Below are 25,709 nucleotides of genomic sequence, written 5' to 3'. Positions count from 1 at the left end.
AGTGAAATCTGGAAAATGAGAAATGAAATACTTTATAGGGCTAACCTTGTTGTTTCGAAGTGGTTAAAGTATTCAAATTGAAGAGATTCTTCTTAAGCCAAAGTTGTTCACAGAAAAAGAAATTATTATAAATTCCAGGTTAGGCTATTGAATACATAGGCTGCATACTTAGGCTGGGTTGGCTTTTACTGCCCTTAGGCTCTCTGAATCTTTTCGACAGCTATTCTAACCTTGGCTTCAGAGCTTCCTGTCTCCTTTCCTTTCCCTTGGCCTCAGTTTCTTCCATCTACTCTTGTCACTGCCCCTTGGCATCCCCACCTCCCTGAATTTCTTTCCGCTGAACATTTTGATCTCCCTTCCTATTTACACAACTCCTTCTATTCTATTTGATGTTTTAAACCCAGCCAAACTGACTCAGTTGTGCCACAGAGAATGGTTTGTGAATATTCCATGTTTCTAATTAATCTTCTCAGCGGCTAGAACATTGGTGAATGTTTCAAAGCATCACATTAGTTCACCAAATTAATGCCAGAGGCTTCATCACCACCAGAAACTCTTTCAGTGCTTGATATATTCCAATAAAGGCTTCCACTGCAAAAAATATCTTCAGAAATAGATGCCACCCCGTCCTCTACAAAATCATCTGGCAGCCCCGTCTTTGACTCTTAAGGCTTAAGATAGGTTGAATATTTGATTAAACATCTAATATGTGCTTTGTTCCCTGCTGCAGTGTCTGCATCTGATTGCTACGTGACCTTGTATCTGCCAACAGCATCATACAACAAATTCAGGACCCAAATTGTCAAGGACTCTGATAACCCAGTCTGGGACGAGGTTTTCTACTTTAGAATCCAAACTGAGATCAAGGTAAGGTAAGATACGCAACATACCATCCGCTTCTTTGGAAAACCTGCTGGGCAGATAAAGCTGTAATTGATTCTTGCAAAAATGCCTCTTCCAAATAAAATATTAAACTGCTTTATTTGGGGGCTTTCTGAAGGGTTGATGTTGTATCGCTGCCTCTTGTTAGAAAGGCAGTTAGCAGAGAAAGGCAAAGTAGAATGAACGTTTGCCAGCCCAAATGCACACACAAGGTTAAAAAAGAAGAGACTGTTCCTTTCTTTTGATGAAGGAAAGAAAGTAGCTTCACTCACATATTCTTGCACATAAGATGCAAGCACAGCATATCGTTTCAAAGGGGGTTTGTTCAGTCCACTTTGTGTTCCATAACAGCGGCAGGAGTGAGAGAGAGACAGAGAGAGCACACCATGTGCTCCCAGCAATGGAGGAAGGCAGAGAGAGAGGGGAGGGGAAAAAGAAATGGAGCAGCAGGAAGCCACACTGTAGGCAATAGAGATCTTAAAGCTAGCTGTGCCCCAGATTCCCATGCATTAACTAGATATCTGCCAAACTGCCCCCTTCCTGTAACTTGCAGGCAAGACTGCAATATTCCCAACACTTTCAAGGAAAAGGAAGATTAATGTTTTAGTTTTTGACTTCTACCCAGAGATGCTTGTGCGCCAGAAAGGCCTATGTGCAAGTAGTTTTGTGCACGGGCACATTGATCAGAATGAGATACCAATGGGATTGGAGTACAGAAATAAATGTTCATTCATTCATTTCATTTATTATGTTTCTATACAGCCCCATGGCCAAAAATTTCTGAGTGGTCCACAAAGATTAAAAACCATTAAAATATATTATACAACTATTACACCATTTATATAAAAACATGTAAACATATGTAAACAGCATATACACAGATAACATAAAAAACAATGTTTTAACAATAATCTATGACAATCCACGTCCTGATTAAAAAGCCATTATAAGCTGCCAGACACCTGAGAGAAAGGGACAGTTTTAACCTGGCACCAGAAAGATGACCAAATTGGCACCAGGCAGGCCTTGTCAGGGAGATCATTTCACAATTGGGGAGCCACCATTTCTGAGATCAGAAGCCGATAATTCTCCTGAGGGCCAAACTAGACGAGATGCATTGAACATGCAGGTTTAAAAAGTGCAAATGACATCAGCTCCATGGAGGGCTGATAAGGATATGAATCCCCCAACCTATGTGGAGGGTCTATCCTCCAGTGGGGGATTTCTTCCTAATGCAAATAGCACCTTCAGAGGAGGGTTTTTCTCAGAGGAAAAAATTGTTTGATTTCCCCCACCATGCCTGCTGGGTGCCATGATAATTATCAGTCCCCATTGGCCCTTCTGAGGGCATGGCTAGACAGAGCGATATCCCGGGGATCGCCCCGGGATCAACCCTGTGTGTCCATATGACGCACAGGGGATCCTGGGAGCAGGGAGGGATGATCCCTCCCTTTCCCTGGGATATTGCCCTACCCTTCTATCCCAACTTTTCCTGCGGTCCCAGGATGATCCCGAGACTGCAGGATGTGTGGCTGGGCATCCTTTTTTCGCCCCGGCTCCTCGTGAGTAACTGGGCATGGGGCACAGAGCTCAGGAGCCCACCCCACCTCCGATGGGGGGGGGGGGGAGTGGGATTATTTTTAAAATTAACTCTCCCTTATCTTTGTGCTGGAGTGGTCCTGTGCTTTTTTAAAATAAAAATAAAATAAACAAAACGGCGGTCAAAACGTCCTCCGTCCTCCCGGGATGTCACACGCTGCGTGTAGACAGAGGGCGACAATCCCGGATGTAGGTAAGTTCGGGATCACCCCTTCTCTGTCCCTACAACCCATAGGTGTAGACATGCCCTGATGTAATTTGTGTTTTTTAAGCCTGCAGATGCAAAGATGTGTTTATCATGTCTAGTTTGGCCCCGATTTGTGTCCGCTTTTCTTAGTTTCAGAGGTGCTGCTGCTAAGTGGATAGGCTCTCTTTATCCCCCAGAAGACAGATCAATGGATCTGCCTCCTTTCCTGCACATGGGATTGTGTGACTGTTATTATTATTATTATTATTATTATTTATTTATTTATTTATTTATTTATATAGCACCATCAATGTACATGGTGCTGAGAAAAGTTAGATCAGGATGATTGTATTTATGAGGTATTCTAGAAAGATGGTTGTTGTGTTATGCTATATTATATCTTGCCATGTTTTGTATTTTAAAATTAAGTTTTATAGTATCAAAAATAACATTGTTGCTGCACCATCTTCAGGGTTTGGCTTTTCAGGTAGAAACAGAGCTACTAAAAGGTGGTAGCACATATACCCATCCCAGGCAGGTGGCCCAGAAGGATACCATGGTCCATAGTATCAAAAGCTGTTGGGAGATCCTGGAGAATCAACAGGGTAGTGCTCCTCCTGTCCATGTCAGGTGCAGTTCCTTTATGAGGGTTACCACATTTACATAGATTTACATCTGAGGAGAAGAGATGGATGTAGTGTATTTCATGAAAGAGATGGTAACAGAAGTTTGTAGGAGAAAAGGCAGACAATTAGATGTTACCACCATCACCACCCTCACTGCCATCACATCCCTCAGATTTGCAAGGGGAGCAAAGGCAAGGGGAAGGGTTTCTGGCCAGATGGCAGGAGAGAGCGAGTGCTAAAGTTTAGCAGTTGGTCTGAAAAGATTTGGAGACATACAGGGCAATGTAGAAAGTGGGGAAGCAACTGATAAGAAAAAGAGTGGTGCTCGCAGAAAAAAACAAATGACAATCACTTGAACAACATGGAAAAGAGAGGTAGAAGAAATTACAAAGAGATGGAGCAAGTTGGTACTTCACCATACCCTTCTATAAGTTTTGCAAAAGAACGAAGATTGCTGGCAAGAATTCCATTGATTTGAAAAAGTGTGGACTACAGCAGAAATGGCCAGATTGCCATCTCAGTTAAAAGGTATATACAATTCTGATTTGCCTTCTTTTCTGTTTGCAGAATATCTTAAAGTTGGAGGTCTGTGATGCTGATCCAGTCACTAAAGATGACATGCAATTTATTGTTCATTATGACCTGGCAAAAATCCAGCCTGGAGACACGGTCCTGGAAATATTCTCCTTAAAACCAGAGGTGAGAGCCAGAAAATTAACCTGAGAGTAGTGTTGTCTACATCTGCTCCTCATATGAAGCAGATGCTTGCAATCTATTACTGTCTAACCCTGTTCAGTCATTTGCCTGAATGTATGAGGGCTTAAAGTGGGTGGAGAATTGGGGCATGCATGCTGGCTCTGCCCCCTACATCTCTGTGCATGCTGACCCCGCCCCCTGCTCCAACTGAGACCTTGTTAGGTTGCATCAACAAGGTCTGAAATGAAGGTCTACTCACATTCACTTGACCCCGCTTTAACAGGATTCCAGATCTTGTTGTAAGTTCTACTTGCGTTCAAGCAAACATGAGTAGAACTTGGTGATTCGTCATGGCAAGGTCTGAACTGAGGGGGGCAGGAGCCCCATGCACAGCCCCACTCTAGGCCTTTATGCATTCAGGCGAACCCCTGAACAGGGCTTATATGTTTACTAAATGCAGTGTTCCTTGAGTTTTGTATAATTTTACCTTCATTACGAAGTAGAGCTCATCCTGATAAACATGGACTTATGGGAAAGTTTATTTTGGGGTGACTGCTTTCCTACCCTTCTGGAGTACAAGTGCTATTAAATTGATTCCTTCCGGGTTAGCAACTGAAACAGAAGGAGAATTAACACCTCAAGCAGCTGATGCCCACCAGAAAGGGACAGCTAGAAGAGTATTGTTACATGCATGCACCCTACTTCCAAGCAGCAACAACTTTAAGTGTTACCCAGGGTTCAATTTCCTTAGAAGAAGGAAACTGGAAACTTTTGGCATTTCAGTGACATATATGAGCTGATGATAAGATGAGGGTTCACAACATTAACATTTCAACCGATTCCTGTTCACCATCAAATCCTTAGTGACCCATAGCGCCATAGGATTATCTATAGAGCCCCTCTGCCCCTTTCAATCTTAATGTTAAAATAACTGTTGTTTTTATACTGGTTTTTATGTTTTTGATGGTTTTTAAATTTTGTATACTTTTAATGTTTACCGTTTTTAATTGTTGTAAACCGCCCAGAGAGCTTTGGCTGTGGGGCGGTATATAAATGTAATAAAATAAATAAATAATAAATAAATTTCAGTACAGACTGAGTTCCTACTACACATTCATACAGACGTCACTCATCCCTTCCCCTTGTCAAGTGGGGGCAGGCGGGAAGAGAAAGGTGAGTTATCTCTACCCATCATCTCTGTCTTTTTGGTCCAGCCCAGCTCCTATTGAAACATAACACCAGAATGTTAGTGGTAGTTATCATTAGTCAGGTCTTAAGAGGTATTGCCTCAAGGTATTGCCTTAGAGAAATGTTAGAGTCAAGAATTAGAGCTGAAAGGGTTCCTGAGGCTAAGTGCTGTATCTACTTTTGATTTTGTCACAGAATTGAGATCTGAGCTCTACAGTTTTTCTTTCCTGCTTTTCCAGTACATAACCTCTAGGTAGAGCTGTGCTATAGCAGAATAGCGCAAATATACAAGTAGAAACAGCGCTTTCAGAAATAATGTCCTATTTTCCCTGATCTTAAAAAAACAACAACACACACCTGGGAAAGTGCTCTGAAAAAACAGAAGTGAAACTGGAGGATTATGACATCACCTAAAGAACCCGTAAAAAACCACGAGGAAGGAATCACAAGTACACAATAAATGCCTGTGAAGAAAAGCTCTATATCCCTTTGCTTTCAGAGGCACTGAGATGTAAGGGGCCCCATGACATGATTGCCCTTATGGGCAGAATTGCAGTTGCCGGGGGAAACAAAATCTGAAGCAAAAATTGAGGCTTTTTTCCAGTGAAACATGTATGATAAGACTGATGCATTTTTTCTTGGTCATTTCCATATACGCCTAGATTGATACTCGGTTTAGCTCAAAACGAAATGTGAAGTGAATGTGGAGGTTCCTTTTCAGGCAATCTCATACATTTTGAGGGAACCCAAAATGGTGACACTAGCAACATTTTTCAGTGTAATTTTTGCCCATCTATAAAGTTAGGGCTAAAGTACATGCAATGGGAGCTTTATGGTTGGATTTCCAAGAAGCTCAAGGACCAGATTTCTTTGTCTTTAAAACCACTGTGGAAGCTTCTGATTTGGTTGCAGCCAGGGGAAATGTCCTTTCCCTGTCCTATTTTCCCAGATTAAATTCCTCCCCCGAGCTCCAGGTCACCATGTGACGTTGGGTAAGGGGTGGACGGGGTGGAGACAATACAGTTATCAGCACAGTGCTTGTATTTTTTCTTTCTTCAGCAGGACTAATAGTGCTAGAGAGGGGTAGAGATTTAGATTGGAAAGATGGCGTGAGCCAAAGGGTTAAGCACCCTCTCTCCCAGCACTGTTTCCACAATTGACTTGGAAACCTCACACACAAATGCTTTGATATATCGGAAAATATTTTGGCACATCTGCTTACAGTTCCCGTATATCACCCTAGTTTGGTCCTAATGTCCAAGCAGACATGACTTGGACTGCAGTCTTAGGCTACAATCTACCTGGCTGCATTGTATGAATGCAATCCCTTTCCATGGCAGCACAGACAGCTGGCTGAACTGCAGCAAAACCCAGGCATATTTGAACCATATACCACACAAAACAGCAGCTGAGGGATCATCTCAACTGCTGCTTGCAACATATTTGGCGATTGTGTGGACTGGGCCCCTGGTATGCTTAGGCTGTGCCTGGATTGAAGGGTTGGCAGCTCAGTGGAATGTATTTGTCAGTCATGCTCCTTCCTATTCACTGACCTTTCTGCATGGAGTGGAGAGATTAGCATTTAATAAATCGTTTTTACATTATCAGAATGAAGGCTCTTCTTATCTTTATGAATATCTGGAAGTGGAATTCAAGTTGGCAGTAAGGTAAGCGATTTTTTTTAGATGCAAGCTGGTAAGAAGATAATACTAAATCATTGTTCTTGGAATCCTCCTGGAATTCCTCTTTTTCTTTTCTTCTCCAGTGGGTACTAGATATTTCTGTATTTCTGCTAATCTCAGAATTGTAATATTCCTTCTAACACTTTTTGTCTGTTTTGTCACACCTGGATCTTAGTATGTTAGTTTTGCTTGAGTCAGGATTTTGGCCAATAAATAATCATATATTATGCTGAGAATAATGAGCTACATTTCTCTATTGTTGTTCTCAAATCCTGTCATTAATAAATTACAATAATTTATCCAAGCTAGGAAAGATGCACGGTCATCCTCACATTTTGCATTTGTGCAGGCAGCATGGAGTTCGTGCCTAGAGGAGAAAGTGGGAGAAGAGCAATGACAGACATCCAGATGCCAAATGAAATAAAAGTGGCCACAGCATTTATTTACAACTGAATAGCAGGGCATGTAGTTTGCATGTGGATTTGGTCATCCCACCTATTTGCTGATACCCATCCAGCCCATGTGCATGGTGGGGGGAGGCAGCAGTCCTGAGCCTGCCACAGCATAAATTGTTCATGGGACCCTCCCTGCGCTCTGGGTGCATCTGGCTTGACAGCTCCTGAGCTAGGCTGTGTCCTGAATCCCACTCTCCAAGATCCCTTAAAGAGATTCCCTGCATATGAAATGGGAAGCTCAAACCCAATTCCCCGATAGCTTAAAACACCAGTCCTCCAAAGTTGTGACTTGAAAACGGCAAGGAATGTGTGTATGAATGCATGTGCATGAACAGTATGCCAAATGGAGATAATTAATGCCCTGTTGTCCCTAAAACGAATCTGTCTATGGGGAAGATGAAACCCCTGCAGTGCTGATCCAATTGTGTCTGCAGAGAAAATTCTTTCCCAGCCCTGTCAGCCAGAGGTTAATTCCATTCGCAGCCAGATACTGGCTTGTGCCTAAGTGTCGGTGGGGAAGTTGTGTGAGCTGCAACAGCCTCTATTTATAGCCCAGGTGTGTATCGGAGGGTGAGAGTTCTCCCTCTGGTCCACTGCAAAACCCCACCTCTCCAGGGGAACTAGTTGCCTTCTGATTTGGCCCTCCTGGGAGTAGGCCTGAGCCAGCCAGCCACAGTCCTGGCAGACAGCAACCATGGTTTCTGCTGCCCTGCCTCTCCTCCCTGCACCAACACAAACTGGGCTCTCAGGGAAGCTGGAACCTTTCCGTTTTAGTAATATTTAGCCAGGAGAAGACTATTGGCTTTCTGCTAATATCAGGATATCAGTTTAAATGGACCAATGATATCCTTTGCAATGGCAACACCTTTAACTAATAGTGCCTTTTTAGGAGTGGCACCCAGTTGGTGTACTGACTCTTCCTCTCAAGGGAGGTTCGCTAGGTCTTGATGCTTTACTCTTTTAGGCATTTTTCCAAAACATGGCAGTTCTAGAAGGGTTTAATTGATGAGTTTTCTTGGCTTTATTATTGCAATGCTGTATCTCTATGACTGATATAGTTTGGTTTTGGTATTTAATATTTTAAATTTTCTATTTGATTTTTTAAAAATGTATTGTATTATCTTTTAGTATGTGAGCCACTTTGAATTCATCATGTGAGAATATAAATTAAGGAATGAATGAAGAATAAACTTTAAAAATATTTTTGGGGAATCCACAAAACCATTGTGATTTGCTTGACTTTACACCACTTCTGGTGTAGGATTCTCAGCCACTATCCCTATTGTTTTTGGTCGGTCACTTCCAAAATCTTATTTATAAAATATCAGTTACTCTCTCAGGCTCACTCTTATTGGATTTTTCCCTTTCTCCCTCCCCCCCACTTTGCCTTTTAGTCCAGGACCTCCTGAGCAACTTATTTCCAATGGTGTGTTGGTGGTAAGATTTCTTTGAATTTAAGTTTATCTTGGTTTTTATTCTATATTCGATTCTATATTCGATGTTGTTGTGGATGCTTCTCCATAGGAAAGACAGAGCTCTGGGATTCTATGTCGTATGCAGGGCCAGTGCCAGACTATTTTGCGCCCTAGGCAAGGCGAGCTACTTGCGCACACACACACACACACACACACACACGAATTGCCAACTTCGATTCAGCTGTTCAAGAGGAGTTTCTGAACTATTATATTTTCCTTTTATTTATTTTTTCTTAAAACAGCTAATATGTGTAAAACTGTGACCCTTAAAGGTCAGTACTGCGCCCCTCTGAGGTCTGCGCCCTAGGTGGCTGCCTAGTTGGCCTAATGGTAGCACCGGCCCTGGTCGTACGAGGGAAAAGAAAGAGAATGCCATTAAGTAACTGTCATGGTTGCTTTTGACTGTATAAATATTTTGTGATCTGGTTCGCATGATCACTGTGGCCACAGTAGGTTGTGGCGTATGCCTGTGCATACTGAGTAGCTTTTGAATATTTAACCTGTGACTGCAGCTTGTCATGTCAGCTGAATCCAGTTGGGGTGGGTTGTGTGAAGCCTAACAACCCTCACATAACCCCAAAGAGGCCATGGATGATGTGAGAATTTTTAACCCTGGCATAACCACCCTGATGGGTTTGGCTGACACAACAAGCTGTGGTCACAGCTTGAATATTCAGAAAGCCCCCCTCTCATGCTGCAGGCCACCGTGATTTAAATAAGCCATGGTGGGCTATTTGATGATGCCAATTGGCCTAGTACTTTCCTTCAAACATGCAGGTATATGCAGTGGTCTGCATTACTGTAGTTCTTTCTTTTCGTAGGCCCGTGAGCTCTCCATCTTGGATGTAAAGGTGAACAAAGAGGAAAATGACGAGCTTTTGAAAGGTTAGTCTTTTTCTTTGACATATAGCCGGCTTAAGTTTTAACATCCTATTTTAAACTGCACAATGTTGATTATGTCTGCAACCCTTGGTAGATTAATCAGTTAGATTAATTTAACAACATTTTAATTTACTAAACGGCAATTGATTGGCAGGACATTAAAAAACTTAATTATTTTTAACATAATTATAAATACTGTAGATGTCAGGCACCATCTTAGAAGAGAAGTGTTTATAAAGATGTATAAATGCTTGTATTAATCTATATCTATATCTAAATCTCATGCTGCCTAAGTAATCACTGCCTTTTTAGTTAATTTACAGTACAATCCTGTGCATGCTTACTTGGAAGTGTCCAATTGAGTAAGTGTGCATTGGGTTGCAAAAGGCTTTTAATTCATTAATAATAGAGATGGCGCCTACTCCAACACATACATGCACCATATAAAAATAAAGAAAGCATGTCCCCCTCCCACAAAAAAAACCTATGCACATTCATGCAGATTTATTCAACTGAAATTCTGTTGATTCATTGACTAAGATTTATTTTACCACGGTGATACCCCTACTCCTTTAATGTAATTTACAAGTATTTTTTCATGGAGGAAAAGGGAGGAGGTGTTGGCAGCTAGAAGGATTCTATAAAGAACAAACAATGCTGGAGCTGAAATGATTTCAGCAAAGCTTTTGACCTATTCCAACGTTGTTTAGATTAATATTTCTTATGTATGCATTTAGCTGAACACCCACATGCAGATATTTTAACAATTTAAAATATTATTTTTTAGCCCAGAAAAATGTTGTGCTTACCGTGCAAGAGTCCTATGAAGGAACACAGAAGACAAGCAAAGATTTTGATTCCTTCCGCTTTCATTGCATAAAGAGCTGGGGGCCAGTATTAAAAGTTAAGCTTCAGGTAATGACCATTGTCAGTTATCATGTGCCACAGGTAGTAGTAGGAAAATAAAAGAAATACTCTTGCACTGGATCCTATCCTTTCCCCAAGTTCCATTCCTTTGGTCTCGCACCAGGCTGAAGTACTGCACCCGACGATCAAGGGACAGTTCTACGTTGTCCTAGTTCCTTGCAACCACTACTCTACCCACTCCAGTTGACTGCTTTAATATTCCAAAGCATATTAGATGCTGCCCCTGTAATGACATTGAGGTGGAGTCCATCTTGCATGTACTGTTTTACTGCAGTTACTGTCAAGAGGCCAGGAAAGACTTAATATGCCCTATTATACAGCGTTTCCCCAGTCGCTCTCCTGAGTCTCTTATGATTATTTTACTTCAGGGTGCCAATAAGACTATTACTGAGCAAGTGGCCAAATTTTTGAATCTGGCTATTCTCATTAGACCACTCATGGATGTCTGATCATTATTTTAAACTTACTGATTAAGGTCGCCTTTGTAGCCCTTCACTCATTCGAAGACTGAGTTGTTGTGAGCTTCAGCTATTGGGTAGTATAGAAATGAAATGAAATAAATGAATGAATGAATGAATGAATGCCTGAAAGGCAGGTTAAAACTAAAGTGAAATTAAATAAATCTTTAACAGAGATCTTCATTTTTCAATGTATTTTCTATTTCTTGTTTGTCCTGGTGACTATTTTATGTTTTTCTTTCTTCCTCAGAGGGTTTCAAGTAGGGAAGAGAATGATTCAGACTATCTTTTTGTTCTGCCTTTGAAAATGCTTCCGGTGGGAGTGCAAGTCAAAGTAGATCTACTGATGGACGTAAGTGTTGCTTCTTTTAGCCAGTCTTCACCCTTTCTTGAACACTGGTAAACATTAATATAATCACTACAGCATAGAAACTATAATTGTTCAAATTAAATCCTGAAGTAACCAATAAAAGAATAACAGCTTTCCATAAACCTAATGTAAATGTTGCCCTATTCCATAAATATGGGCTAAGACCAGGTCTGAAATTTTTAATAGCATAATGAAGCAATATGCATGGTGGTTGTCATGAACATGATTGTGTAAGAATGGGTGAGAAAGAGTGTCATTCATATATATATATATATATATATATATATATATATAATCAGTGAAGCTAGAGAACAGGCTCAGATATTTCTATGATGTTCTAACTTAAATGAGTAGACCTTCTAATGAAATCCATGTTGCTTAGACTAATCGAATATCCAAAGATTGCCAGTAGCTAGAGAGAGAAATTGTTGAATTAGCAAACATTGACTTTTTAACTTTGCAATATTTTAACCTGTAGCAAACTTTTATCATGCAGATTTAGTGAACCATTCAGTGGGCACATGGGACAGCATGTGTCTTATAACTTATTAGGCGGTGTGCATGGTTGTTGTCTGATCAAAACTTCAATAATAGAGAGTAGTGGTAGCTTAGAGACATGAAGAGTATTTTCTGATTTAACATAATTACTATGAAAATATCACTTTTTAACTAACACTTAAAGCTGCATCCGATGAGCATTTTATTGCACGCTCGTTACTGGGCACTCACGGAGTTTGCTCAGGTCCCTCACATGACGCTGTTTGCCCCCTACGTGCTTTCTGACCCTTCTGGCCTTCCTTGTGCGACAAAAAGAACCCCTCTTAAGTCCGATGTTTTTTTAAACATGGAATTGCTGCTCTCTCCTGCTGTGTGCAGGAGAAGCAGCGCCATTAGAACAGCAGACTCAGTGGGCCTCGAAGTAACTTGAGGAAGGAAAACACCGGCGGAGAAGCGAGGTGGGGAGCTTGTTAACCCCCGGTGTGATGGAGCTTTTAATGCTTACAGTCTTGCTGTTTTCAGTCTCACTACAACCCTGTGAGGAAGACTATTGTTGGTCTCATTTTACCGATTGGGGAGCTGAGGCTGTGATTTGCCCAGATCCACCCACTGTCTCTGCATTAGGTAGGCAATGAGCACAGGTTTCTTGGGTACATGGGCCTCTGCTTGCATTGTTACATAAAAAAGATTTCACATCCCACTGCTTGACCCTTCACAGTTGGGATAGCCTTGGAATATGAGTTTACTTGCTTCTCTTCCCTTGTCAAAACAATCTCCAAAAAGATCAGCAATGTAGGAAGTCTGATTCTGCAATTGGACTTGAAAAACAGGAAAGCGAACACCATCCAAGGGATGCTTGCTAGAAATGCAGAACCGTGTAGAAGAACCCATACAGAATTCTGGGCTAGTCCATTACATGTGTCAGTCATGTATGTCTGTGTATTTTATGTGTGAAGAAACGTGCATTTTCGGGAAACATGGGCCAGTCACAGCTTCCCAGCAGGTATTTATTTATTTATTACATTTCTATACCGCCGAATCGCTGGAGCTCTCTGGGCGGTTCACTGTATATCTTGCAGTGAGTCACGTGCAACTGATTTTCATCCATGGTTAGCCACAATCAGATTTCACATCCTTTCCCATGTGTCCTTAAGTGCAACATGGCACTTGTCTTTATGCTTTATTTACATGTCTAATTTATTTATCCTTTTATTTAATGGATGATGTTATTTTCACATGTATATTGTTTGGTTTCAGGGTGGGGCTTTGGAGTTGTACCTCCAGGTAATGGGCTGGTAAGACATTATCTTTCTCTTTAAGGTGCTCTTTCCTGGCGCTTCTACCTTGAGGGCATGCAGAAGGGAATGAAACCTGTTTAAATCATGAATAGGTATCTCTAAAAGTAATTGTAGAATTGCTGTACATTTTGTACATCTGAATCTCCTCTGTAACATTTTAAAAACCAGTTCATCTAGCTGATTGATTTCTTAAACATTTCAGCTTTGCAAATAATTCCTGGGAGACATGTGCCCTTCTTGTGTGAGTGGGGGAAAGGGGTTATCAAGGCAATACAGTGACGGGAAGACTTTTATGTCAGCCGTAAGATCATAAGCCTTGAGTGGGAGTCTGGTTTTTCTGGTTGTAAATTTGTCTGAGGTGTTTTAGTTGTTAATTAAAACTTGTGTAATTGTCGTTCTTTTGAAAATAGCCTGTCATCTGCTCCATGCTTAGGCAACGTCATGGGTCTGTCTTTCTGTTCCAGGCCACAGAATCTTGATGTGCGTCTGGGATATGAGCTTTGTACTGGTGAGCAGGATTTCCTGCACAAAAGGAAGAAGGTCGTTGCTGATGCCTTGAAGAAGCTTTTTCATCTGAAAGTTGGACTACAAGAGCATGAGGTTTGTGTGAGTGTGATGATCTGCAGGACTCCAAAATGTTTGGTGACACAGATGTCTGCATAAGTGTGACAGAGGTTTACACAGCTGTTTGCATACAAATCTATTAACATAGATACATTTTTGTGATAAGCCCTTCTATGAGCATAGATCAGTAGATGTTTCATATAAGTGAGAACTGAAAATGACCATCAACTGTCCTTCAAACTTGTTATCTTGCTTGAAGCTGCATACATCCCCATGAAATTGCTTGAAGCTGCATACATCCCTATGAAGTTGCTTATTTGGGGCCTAAATAAATCCACAAATTCAGTTGTGTGCTATTACGTTACAGAGAACCTTCTCATTTTGATATGAAAAGGTAGATGAGAGCCAGCATATTTTAGGAGATGGTACTGTATATAGACCAGAGAGATTTGAGAGATTAGTTATATCCCAAGTAGTGTTTAGTAGGGGTGTTCACTGCTACCCGGAATTATCTGGTAACTGTGATAATCTGCGGAGCATTCAATTTTCCAGAGCAGAGATTGGCCACTTCCAAACCCATAGATTAATATCATAGTGGAGATGTGCTCCATCAGAGTTTCTAGCATCTCCAAAATTATATGACTGTTTTTCAGGTGTCAATGCTGTGTGTGTGTGTGTGTGTGTGAAGGGGTGAGGGGTAGCTTTGATATTGACATAGTTGGCTAACCAATTAGAAATTGCCACAGCACTGTCCTTGACCGTGTTCTCCTCCAATTGTAGTGTTTGGAGTAGTGGGAAACACTAACTGGCTGCTGATTCTAGCTGTGGGGGTGGGGAAAGGGAGCACTTTTCTGTTCAAACTCATAGAAGTCAATCATCCACATTTCCACAGTGTGAAAGTGCTGCTGGGCTGGCTGGCATCATGAGTGAGAAAGCTTCTACACATGAGTCAGGCACAGAGCAGCTCTTAATTTCAGTTAAACTATTACTCCTGCTGGCTGGTTGGGCTTCCAGTGCAGGGGTGGGGGGCTCCATCCAATAGATCTGGAGGGCACCAGGTTGGAGAAGGCTGGAGTAGAAATTTCCACCACCAGCAGTGGAGCTCTGCATCAGCAAAGAAAAGGATAAAAGCTCCTTCCAGAAATGCCACTGCAAGACATCTTACAATTGGGAGTGGGTCGGTGGGTGAGTCAGCAACTGCAATCCTGGAGCTGCATGGGAGGTCTGCCTTTGGGAGCCTCCGGTTGAACTGGAGGCAGAACAAAGTAGAGATCTTGCTCTGCCTCTTTGGCCACACCCCATCAAAGCACTGATGGACTCAGCAGTCCCCTCCTGGGAAGGAGAGGCTGTGGCTGAAGCTGTGCAACTGCTCTTCAGCCTTTTTTCCTTCGCTGCCGGCCTTTGCACCTCCACAAATCACTGCGCCCCGTTAAGACGGTAACTTGGCTTGCAAGTTTACTCTCTTTTTAGGAACATGCCAGAATGGGAAACTATCTGTTTTCCAAGTTTTCTCATTGCTTTATAGTGAACAGAATGGTTATAGTAGCAGCGTGTGTTTATATTTGGCTTTGTGGCTTATGGACAGAGAGTAGGGCAGAATTTTAAAAATTCTGGGTTCCATGATATCCTTGGAGTGTTTTTCACTACTGTGATAGTCTGAGCCTTAATTACTTCCCAAATGTTCGATGTTTCCAAATTAGGTTTAGATTAGCCTAAACTAAGGCTACTTTTATGAACCGCAGAAGTGGTAAGCCTGAGGCAAGAAGATAAATGGATGGCTAAGATTTGTAGATCAAACAGGACAGTTTATACACCGATCAGCCACTCATTGATCAGGACACACTATATTTATTTGCTTATATATAAATCATGAAATTGCCCCTGGACAGCCAAACTTGGCTTATTGAAGGGTGATTTTTGTGATGTTTGAAAATTTTCTCTTGGAATCCAAGGTTATTTTGGTTGCTGAAGTCCTCACTTATATTTTTGGTGATGTCAATGCTTATATGATTAACAGGTCCCAGTGGTAGCTGTCATGGCAACAGGAGGTGGAGTCAGAGCTATGACAGCATTGTATGGCCATCTCTTAGCGCTCCAGAAATTGAACATTTTGGATTGTGTTTCATATATCACCACTGCTTCTGGATCAACATGGTAAGGACTTAGGAAAATGTGTTACATTTAATTAGAAGCAAAGCTATTCTGCGTACAATCCAGAAAAAAACAAACCATGCACGTTGAAGATCAGTGCAGTGTAGTGCAACTAGCACACTTCAGTGTGATTTTCCATGACTTGTGTTCTCTGGATTGTACCCACAAGTGTCAACCAAACCTAGGTCAACAAAATTCTTTGAAACAGATTGGCCAGTTCTGTATTAATCCATTTTTCTCTGTCACCTGCTTGAAGTTCATTGCTCTTTGGGGGCTTTTGGGGGGCACATCAATGGTACAACAAGAGGGAAGGCATGTCTTTGCATCTTATGTAAGGTTTGTGGGTGGAGAAGAGGGGAGAAGGTAGGGCCATAGTTCAGTGGCAGGGCACACGCTTTGCATGCAGAAGGTCCCAGGTTCAATCACTGGCATCTCTAAATAGGGCTGGAAAAGACCCTTGTCCGAAACTCTGGCGAGCCACCACCAGGCAGTGTAGGCAATACTGGGTTAGGTGGACCACTGGTCTGATGCAGCTTAAGGCAACTTCCTACATTCCTATGGGAGGATTTAGCTCTCTTCATGTATTTGTTCCTTTATATGTAAAAAGAGACCACCCCAACCCCCACTTGGTATGTGAATGGGTCAGATATGTTCATAAATATGCATGGCTGCTCTGTCATGTCTCATTTATCCCCGAGTTTCGGTATACACGCATCTTTACACTTCCTTTTAGAACAGAATTGAGCCAAACCCATTAACAGCAAGCTTCTCCATTTTCTCTCTTCAGGAGAAATCACAGACCATCCCTGATGATGCAGTATAAGGCAACTTCAAGGGTTCGACCTTTTTTAAAAAAGAGTTCTGGGCCCCAATTTAGCCACTGAGCAGCCCCAACAACCCTGTTTTACATCAGTTGATTTTGAACCGTGTCTATAAACACCTATAATTTTTATATGAAGGATAAGTGTACTGTGAACACTATTATTATTATTATTATTATTATTATTATTATTATTATTATTTATATAGCACCATCAATGTACATGGTGCTGTACAGATTACACAGTAAATAGCAAGATCCTGCCGCATAGGCTTACAATCTAATAAAGTTGTAGTAAACAATAAGGAGGGAAAGAGAATGCAAACAGGCACAGGGAAGTGTAAACAGGCACCGGGTAGGGTGAAGCTAAACAGTATAGAGTCAGAACAAACTCAATATTTAAAAGCTATAGGGAAAAGAAAAGTTTTTAGCTGAGTTTTAAAAGCTGTGATTGAGTTGGTAGTTCTCAAGTGTTCTGGAAGAGCGTTCCAGGCGTAAGGGGCAGCAGAAGAAAAAGGACGAAGCCGAGTAAGGGAAGTGGAGGTCCTTGGGCAGGCGAGAAGCATGGCATCAGAGGAGCGGAGAGCACGAGCGGGGCAATAGTGTGAGATGAGAGAGGAGAGATAGGCAGGAGCTAGACCGTGAAAAGCTTTGAAGGTCAACAGGAGAAGTTTATATTGGATTTTGTTTAATGTTTTTCCCCTACCTGTCTTAGGACTTTGACAAACCTGTACCAAAATATTGACTGGTCAAAAAGAAATTTGGAAGAGATCATCAAAGTAGCTAAAAGCCAGATGTTGAAGAGCAAATTGAATGTTATTTCCATTCAACGACTGAAGTTTTATCATAAGGAGCTGGTTGAGAGGGTTGAAAAAGGGCACCTTCCATCTTTTACAGCTCTCTGGGCCCTTGTTCAAGAAGCCTTCTTACATGATAAAGTAGGTTACTATTCTTTTGAAGAATTCCTGTTTATTATATGTGCAATATTTCCTATCAGAGAAAAGAAGGGCCTTGGGTCACATGGTCTTTTGGCAATCTTTGTGGCTTGCAAATACCAATAACTTTGCACACCTCAGAGCAATCCCATAGATCATGGTGTGACTATTTCTGAGTAAGTGGTTTGAACATTTTTTTAAATTATCGTTACCCAAACTATAAAGTATTCAGAAATAAATAAGAGAGTGTGCTGTGCAGCCATACAAAGTTGGTACTAAATAATCAGCGGTAGTGTATTTATTTTGACTTAATAAAGTCAAAATGTGAATGGGTCAAAATGTGAATGGGTCAGCACACTCCTATTCACATTTACCCTGAAGGAGTTCTCGCTAATTTTGATGATGCTTACTTGTATATTTAAGGTTTAAATCTTTTGTAAACTGCCCAGAGAGCTTTGGCTATTGGGTGATACAAATATGTAATAAATAATAATAATAATAATAATAATTTATTCCAAGTAAATTGTACCCTTCTAACTTCTAAATTCATCCTATCTCAAGAGCTGTGGGCATTTTCAACCCATTAAAAAACAACTAACTTCTAAAAGAAAAGAGTACCATAAATCTCAAATTGTAACAAGATCAAGAGATGGGGGCTGGGAAAAAGAAAATTTGTTTTGACCGTCAATCTTTTGTTGATTATTTGTACCTGCCTCAAACATGTTTACAGAAAAAATTAAACAACTTCCTATGCTATCTTGCTCACTAAAAGGTAGCAAAAACAAGAAGACCATATTTTCTGAAAGACCGTCCTGGTCCATTTTTGGTGAGCCTGCAAGAGGCCAAGACTACCATAACACTGACAAAATGTCTTCACTGTTATATGATGTGATGGAAATGGGGAGAGAAGGGTGTATTTCCTGGGGCATTGCAGCTTCCTCCATCTTCTCAGTGAACAAGTGGTGGTGGGATGTGTGTGAGCAAGGCCCTACAGTTCTGTGGTAGAACATTTGATTGCCTGTGGAAATTCCCAGGTTCAGCCCATGGCGTCTCCAGTTAAGGCAGAGCTGAGCAACCTGCAGCACTGGGTCTAATTATATGCAGCCCTTAGCCTAAGTTCAAAAGCCCTTTTCAAGCAATCAGCTCAGACCTCAGGCAAGAGAGACCTATCCCTCTATGGCAGCTCTCTGGGACAGGAATAAAGACATATGGGGAAGAGAGAAAAAGAGAAAATGGGATGGGGAAAAAGAGGGGACCTCACCGACATTTAAACTCTGGCTTCACCGACTGCTAGCTTTGGCCCCGCCCAACATTGGCATATGGCGGCCCCTGCAGATTAACCCTGAGGGAATGTGGCTCTCAACAGAAAACTGGTTTCTAACTCTGAGGTAGAGAACTTGGATAGCAGGAAATACCTCTTTCTGAGATCCTTGAGAATTGCTGTAAGTTAGAATATAGAAAACTAGTAGTCACTGACGGCAGCTTCATATATGGTAGTGAGGGAATGGGCATACATGGTGTTTCTAGTAGAGAGTATTGTGCAGGGGGCAGCTCATTTTTCCTTTCTAGCACCAACCTATCCCTCAGGGATAGCTGGAAGCAGAGAATGACCAAGCAATAGGGCAAGGGACACAGGAACAGTGGAGAGGTGTTAAGAAGTGTGTTGGGGTGGGATTTAGCATTATTTTCTGGAGTGTGAAAATGTCCATCCCTATCTGTGGCTTTATATAGCTGCACATAGTACAGCCAGTTATATTGCATTATGTAGTTGGGGGGAAATGGTCGTACCCTTCCCCTAGGGATCCCTTCCCTGAGGTTATGGGTATGTTTATTTATTACATTTTATTTTATTTATTTATTTATTTATTTATTACATTTATATACCACCCCACAGCCGAAGCTCTCTGGGCTGTTCACAAAAGTTAAAACAGTAAGCATTAAAAAGTACACAAAATTTTAAAGCCATCAGAAACATAAAAACAACAGTATAAAAACATCAGTATGTTTGTGGTGTACAAGAGGAGGTTTATCCTTTCACTTCAACCTTTGCTTCAAGCCCAAATCAAGGAAATACTACTTTTCCAGCCAGACTTTAATCACTCTCAATAGCGCTGCCACCATATTTTTCCCAATAATATACTTTTTATCTCACATTTACTATCTTGAATGATAAATACCACACTGAATGATGAACAAGATAAATGATTCTTAATAACACTTTAAAAACAATAGATAAGATGTATTTGTGTGGGTTCAATAAAGCACTGAAGTTATTGTTTCTATTTTTATTATACCTATCCTATTCTCTACTCCTCCCTCAGCCTCTAATCCCAAAATAACTAACAACTCATCCCTGCACTCTTTAACATTAACTCTCCCTAACCGACTGCCTCTGACTCCCGGCACTCCTATTTAAACACTGTTACCTCATGCTTTCCACCAATCACTCACCAGCACACCATCATTCCATTCACTCACTCCCCCCCACTTAACTCACCGTATTTACTCTATATTATTGACATTACCAACATTACCATATATACCAACCTGTACCATATATACCAACCTGTAAAATACATTACATCACATAGTATTACCATCATATACCAACTTGTAAAATACATTATATCACATAATCAGGCATTACAGAAATCAATATGATTCCATAATTGGCCTCTTGGTATAGGATGCTCAGGAGTTACTGGACCAAATGCACACTTAATCATATTTAGAGTAGACCCACTGAAACTTAAATGAGTCATGACTAACTTAAGTTACATTAATTTCACTGGGTCTACTCTAAATATGACTTACTCTGGACCCATCCCATTGATTTTCTTTGACTAAAATATGTGTCAAATAAGAACGCATGGAAAAGATCTACGTGTGAAAATGATTTCCATGTTGAGCTCTGTTTTTCTCATTGCCTTTAATATGTATCCTATGCCCCCCTATTTATAATATGTATCCTATGCCCCCCCTATTTATTTTGATATTAGCCGGATTATTGTACACTCTCAGAACAACGCCAGGCTTTGAATTGGGGCCAGAACCCTTTGCCTTTCTATACAGCCATAAATGTCAAAGATAACCACATCAGCACCTTTGACTTCAGAGGTAGGACTCCACAAATTAACCTCTTTACTATTGAATAGAATCCTTTAGGTTGCTGTTAATGCTTTTTAGTTTCTTACTACCCCTCCTCCTTTTGACTTTAGGAGATTGAATGCTAACAGAATGTATGAAAGATTAGCATTAGCACAATGCTAACTCTCCTCCTCCTCCTCTGCACTAACTCTCATTTGAAATCATTTGCTTTCTTTCATTGAGAAGTCAAGTGTATCCCTGTCAACTGCTTTGAAATTTGTGATGAACGTTAGTGGTTCAAAATTTCAAATTGTGATCTATAATCTACAAATGAGATAAGAAGGAATTACATTATCCTTACAAACTTATTTAGAGTGCAATCCTCTACAGGTCTATTCCGAGGTAAGCCTCTTTGAGTTCAGTGGGGCTTACTCCCAGGTAAGTGGGCATAGGATTGCAGCCTTAGCCTTTGGGTAGGTGTTATTCTCTGGACCCATAACCCAAGTGCTGTATGAAATTACCAATGTTTTGTCCTTCAAAATCTCATTCATAAATACTTGAATGACTATAGAAGATTCTTTTACACAGCTGTTCTTGGTCTTCATTGTTTGTCCTTCTGTTATCTAAGTACAGAGCAGAACAAGCTCTTCATTAGTTACTGTTTCTTATGCTTTATGCTTAGATTTGTATAAAAGTTTATCTTGAAATTTGTGCTGAAATTGGGACATAGGGGGATTCCACACGTTGTACTGAGGGCACTTCCATGCGCCCCCAGTGCGCCCCCAAAGCGATCGTGTAACTTGCCTGGCGAAGAGAAGAGGAAGAGGCGTCCTTGCCGCCGCCACCCACCTCCCTCCTCGCCGGCCGGGTCGGAGAGCTCGGCGGAAGAAGGCGGGGTGGAGCACGATCGCTTTGGGGGCGCACTGGGGGCGCATGGAAGCGCCCTCAGTACAATGTGTAGAATCCCCCATAGTGCTGTTTTGTCTGATGATGCTAGCCCTCTCACCAGGAGTGTCTACTGGGGATGTCTGCTTAACCCTTTCCTATTTAATTTTTGTGCCAATGACTAGCTACTGTGTTGAGAGGTATTCATCTTATGTGAGCCATTTTGTTTGCAGAATGGGTAGAGTTCTCTCCTTATGAAGTGGGGTTCCTGAAATATGGAGCCTACATTCGTGCAGAAGATTTTGATAGTGAATTCTTCATGGGAAAGCTGGTGAAGAAGATCCCAGAATCCCGGTTATGTTTCCTGGAAGGTAATCTGTTTACTCATGAGCCAAACTGAAAAACAGAGAAAAACATTTCAACCTAACTTTGGAAACCCATGGACTATTTTTAAAAAGCTTGGGCATTTAGTCCCCTCAATATATATAGAGCTAATAAATATAGCCATGTTGGCCATTAGAACAATTCCAACATCTTTATTCAGACAATGATTTTATTAGGCCAACCCAAAAGTCACAAAACAGTGTGCAAGTTTTTGAATTCTCCAAAACGATTCTTCTAGGTAGATGGTAAACAAAGGGATGAGGTTGGGGGAGAGTAGGAAAAAAGCTGGCTGATATTGAAGCCATGGCATTTGCAATATGGGCTTTTCCCCTCCCCTGCCCCCTCCCCCACAATCCCCCCTTTTGCTTTCTTTAGCATCTGGCCTGATGAAGAGTTCCAGAGAACTGAAGGCTTGAAAATATTCTGTGACCTTTGGATAAAGGTATTGTCCTTGTATGGAATTTGGAATTTTAATATGAATGAGTATACATCAGGATCAAAATCAGTTTTCCATGACACCACACCCCTGCATCAGAGTCAGTCATCATTTGATTGTGATCTGATTATATTACTTCAGAACAATTGTTTAAAATTATCACTAGTACTCGGCTAACAGTGCTAATGCAGCATATAATGTATAGAAAACAGAACAATCACAACCCACAGTTGTATGGATCCCTTTAATGGTTTTACTCTAGACCAAAATTGCACTTACTGTAAATTTCCTCCGGTTTCCAATCACAAGTTCTTTTCATGATCAGCTGAGTGATATAGCATTTGAATGGACAAAAGGATTTTCTTTGGGGCACTGAAATGCCTTCACACACATGCCTCCGCATTGTATATTGTGATTCTTGATTCTGTTGTCACAACCTCTGTGAGCTGAGGAAGTGTAAGCAATGGCACCCACAAAACAGAGCCAATACATTTCCTCTTGAAGCCATGCAATGTGTGGTGGGGATCTCTCTCTTCTGTAGCATCCAATGTATTAAATAGCTCTTTTGGATATAGGAACTGGGAGGGCTGAAAAAGAGCATGCATGGAGTGCGCCAGGTAGCCCTGGTGCAACTGATTTTATGTACTGGTAAAAGATAGTTGTTTACTCCTTCCTTCCCCATCCCTAATGCCCACATTTTAGAAGAACAGTGTTTAGAAGAATGGAGTCGTTGCATTCCCTACTGATTTGTAGTCACCATGCGGTGGGCTCCTCACGACACTTTGTTGTATGGCGAAGTCTTGTGCATGAAGACTTCAGTCACCCTGCTCTCAGCAATCAAGATGTTTCACAGCTTCTCAAATCATGCTTGAAAGGCTATTACACCCTTACACTAGCAGGAAAAAATGGCAAGAGTTGGCATTGTTCCACTAGCAGTTGTTCAACTGCTAGGAAAATAACTAGTTCAACTAGGGCAGGCAACACCTAGCGTAATTAAGTCGTCACACATTGTGCGGTGTCTTCCAGAACTCCTTATACAATGCCTTGTTGAACATCCTGTGCCACAGCTTGCATAATAGCGGAATCAAATGATTGCGTATAACCAGAGCTGGTGCCAGGCTATTTTGCACCCTAGGCAAGGCGAGCTACTTGCAACCTTCCCACCCCCCCCCCACAAATTGCCAACTTCAATTTTTAAGAACAGATGTTTTGTAGAAAAAAATAAAAAGCACAAAACTTGCTTATTATGTTGTTTTTAAAAAACAGCTAATTTGCACAAAACCGTGACCCTTAAAGGGCAGTACTGCGCCACTCTGAGGTCTACGCCCTAGGCGGCTGCCTAGTTGGCCTAATGGTAGCGCCAGCCCTGTATATAACACTAAAATCAGTTTTCCACAAGCAGTAGAAGTGTTGTGTTGGCAAAATGGCACCATTAATACAACACTAGATCCCCTTCAGACAGCTTAGTTCTATGTGGATTTCACCAGATGAGAATTGCAAAGGACAACGTGTGAGGGATAAAGCAACGGTGGGGAACTTCCAGCTTGTGCGGCCTCCCCGTACAGTTCCCAGTTTCCCCCTCTTATCCAATAAGAGTTTTAAAAAAGCTTCTATTGGTGTCAATCAAAGCTTTTATTTTTAAAACCTGGGGATGGTATAAGGCCAAGGAGAAGCAGCTGAGGGGGGAAAGAGTAAAGGAGGAAGGAGGGGAGGGGAAGAGAGAGAGAGAGAGAGAGAGAGAGAGGGGGGGGGATAGAGGTGTGTGTGTATACATGTATAGGAGGGGCAAAATGTGTGTAGTTTGAGCCCCACACATTACTGGCATGCATCTCCTGGGAGATTTCCTCAGAGGGATTGCAGTCCTCACAGGGGAAGAAATGTTCCTCACCCCTAAGATAAACCAATACTTTGACTCTACTCTCTGTGTTTCATTGATATAGTACAGTTCTCCCTCTCTCTCCCTCTCCAAACATTCTAGCTTGACTAATAGCTTGGTGCTAAATGACAATATTTCTCTATGATGCTTATTTTGTCAGCTGGCATCAGCCAATACCTAAAATAGTTTCTTGGCCTGGTGACCTCATATACATTGACTCTGTTTCCCATGTGGTTGGACTTGCAGGGATCTGGACTAACATTTTCTCTCGGAACCTGCTGGATGGTTTGTATTGGTCCTCGTCGCCAGAAGAATTTTGGGAACGATGGGTCAAAGACATGACAGATAAAAGTAAGAGCTTCGTTACGGATCACTTTCTTCTTTGTTGCTTAGTTATTGTATGTTTAAAGGGGGTGTTGAAGAGAGATACAGAGTTTCATCACACCAGCATTATACTGTGCAATCACTGAGAATTACGTGCAAAGGACTCCGACATTTTTCAGCTTATAATCTGCTTTTATTGTGAAGTACTCCCATGCATCCTGCTTTAATTGTGCTATAAAAGCCAAAAGATGTGCAATATTTTGGTGCAGGGAAAGTCTGGTTCTTCCGGGCATGTGAAAGCACATCGCTCAAACTGCAGCATGTACTTTCATCCCTCGTTTTGAATCTGGTGTTCTGTGGGTGTGATTTCAAGGGGCAGAACTGCTGATGAAAGAAAGGGGTGTGTCTTGTCTCCAGCGGGTGTTTTTAATTGCCAATTCAAATACTTCCTCCTCCTGCTTCCTCCATCTTAATTCGTCCATTTTCACTTTAAAAGAAATGTGGGAAACGCACCCTCCTTGCCAGCAGCACCCTCATTTTTAAAGATAAAGAGATCCAAATTGGCACATTAGTAGGTATTAAGGAGAGCTTTCAGCATGCTGAATTTGAACCAGATTGGATCATCTGTCGATTTTTTAATGATTTTTTACATTTCCTCCCTCAAATCCATTGGAGCTTATAGTCTGTTAGTGCGGAGGAATTTAGGATTGCATTTCCATGCCTTTGAACATCCAAAACTGTACATCTTCAATGGGATTTACTTTACTCAAATGGGATTTACTTTACTGCTGCCCCTTGGTCTGTGCTTGGAGGGGAGAGAAATGGAGGGAAAGGGGGGCTGGAAAGATTTCCCCTCTTTCTGCGCCCTTTTTTCCTAAGGAGGAGCCACAGAGGGAGGGAGCCTCCAGGCAGGATGAGGGGATTTACTTTATTCAAAAGTCAATCCCATTGATTTCAACTGCTAACGTGACCTGCTGCCCCTTGGTCTGTGCTTGGAGGGTAGAGGAGGGAGAGAAGTGGGGCT

General features: G+C 41.5%; 1 protein-coding gene across 1 annotated transcript in view; it reads left to right on the top strand.

The window, feature by feature from the left end:
- Positions 1 to 25,709, top strand: part of LOC134393429 (cytosolic phospholipase A2 beta-like) — a 41,335-nt gene that overhangs the window by 3,275 nt on the left and 12,351 nt on the right. The window contains exons 3-16 of the mRNA XM_063118455.1: positions 731 to 867; positions 3,862 to 3,993; positions 6,787 to 6,845; positions 8,710 to 8,752; positions 9,612 to 9,675; positions 10,460 to 10,587; positions 11,308 to 11,409; positions 13,183 to 13,220; positions 13,688 to 13,823; positions 15,805 to 15,941; positions 17,474 to 17,696; positions 20,693 to 20,810; positions 21,899 to 22,036; positions 24,608 to 24,712. Coding sequence (XP_062974525.1) covers positions 731 to 867; positions 3,862 to 3,993; positions 6,787 to 6,845; positions 8,710 to 8,752; positions 9,612 to 9,675; positions 10,460 to 10,587; positions 11,308 to 11,409; positions 13,183 to 13,220; positions 13,688 to 13,823; positions 15,805 to 15,941; positions 17,474 to 17,696; positions 20,693 to 20,810; positions 21,899 to 22,036; positions 24,608 to 24,712 — 1,560 coding nt within the window. The remainder of the gene's footprint in view (positions 1 to 730; positions 868 to 3,861; positions 3,994 to 6,786; positions 6,846 to 8,709; positions 8,753 to 9,611; positions 9,676 to 10,459; positions 10,588 to 11,307; positions 11,410 to 13,182; positions 13,221 to 13,687; positions 13,824 to 15,804; positions 15,942 to 17,473; positions 17,697 to 20,692; positions 20,811 to 21,898; positions 22,037 to 24,607; positions 24,713 to 25,709) is intronic.

Source organism: Elgaria multicarinata, chromosome 2, assembly GCF_023053635.1.
Source record: "Elgaria multicarinata webbii isolate HBS135686 ecotype San Diego chromosome 2, rElgMul1.1.pri, whole genome shotgun sequence".
Lineage (NCBI taxonomy): Eukaryota > Metazoa > Chordata > Lepidosauria > Squamata > Anguidae > Elgaria > Elgaria multicarinata.
Note: the sequence above shows the minus strand (reverse complement) of the source record. Positions and strands in the feature narration are given on the sequence as shown.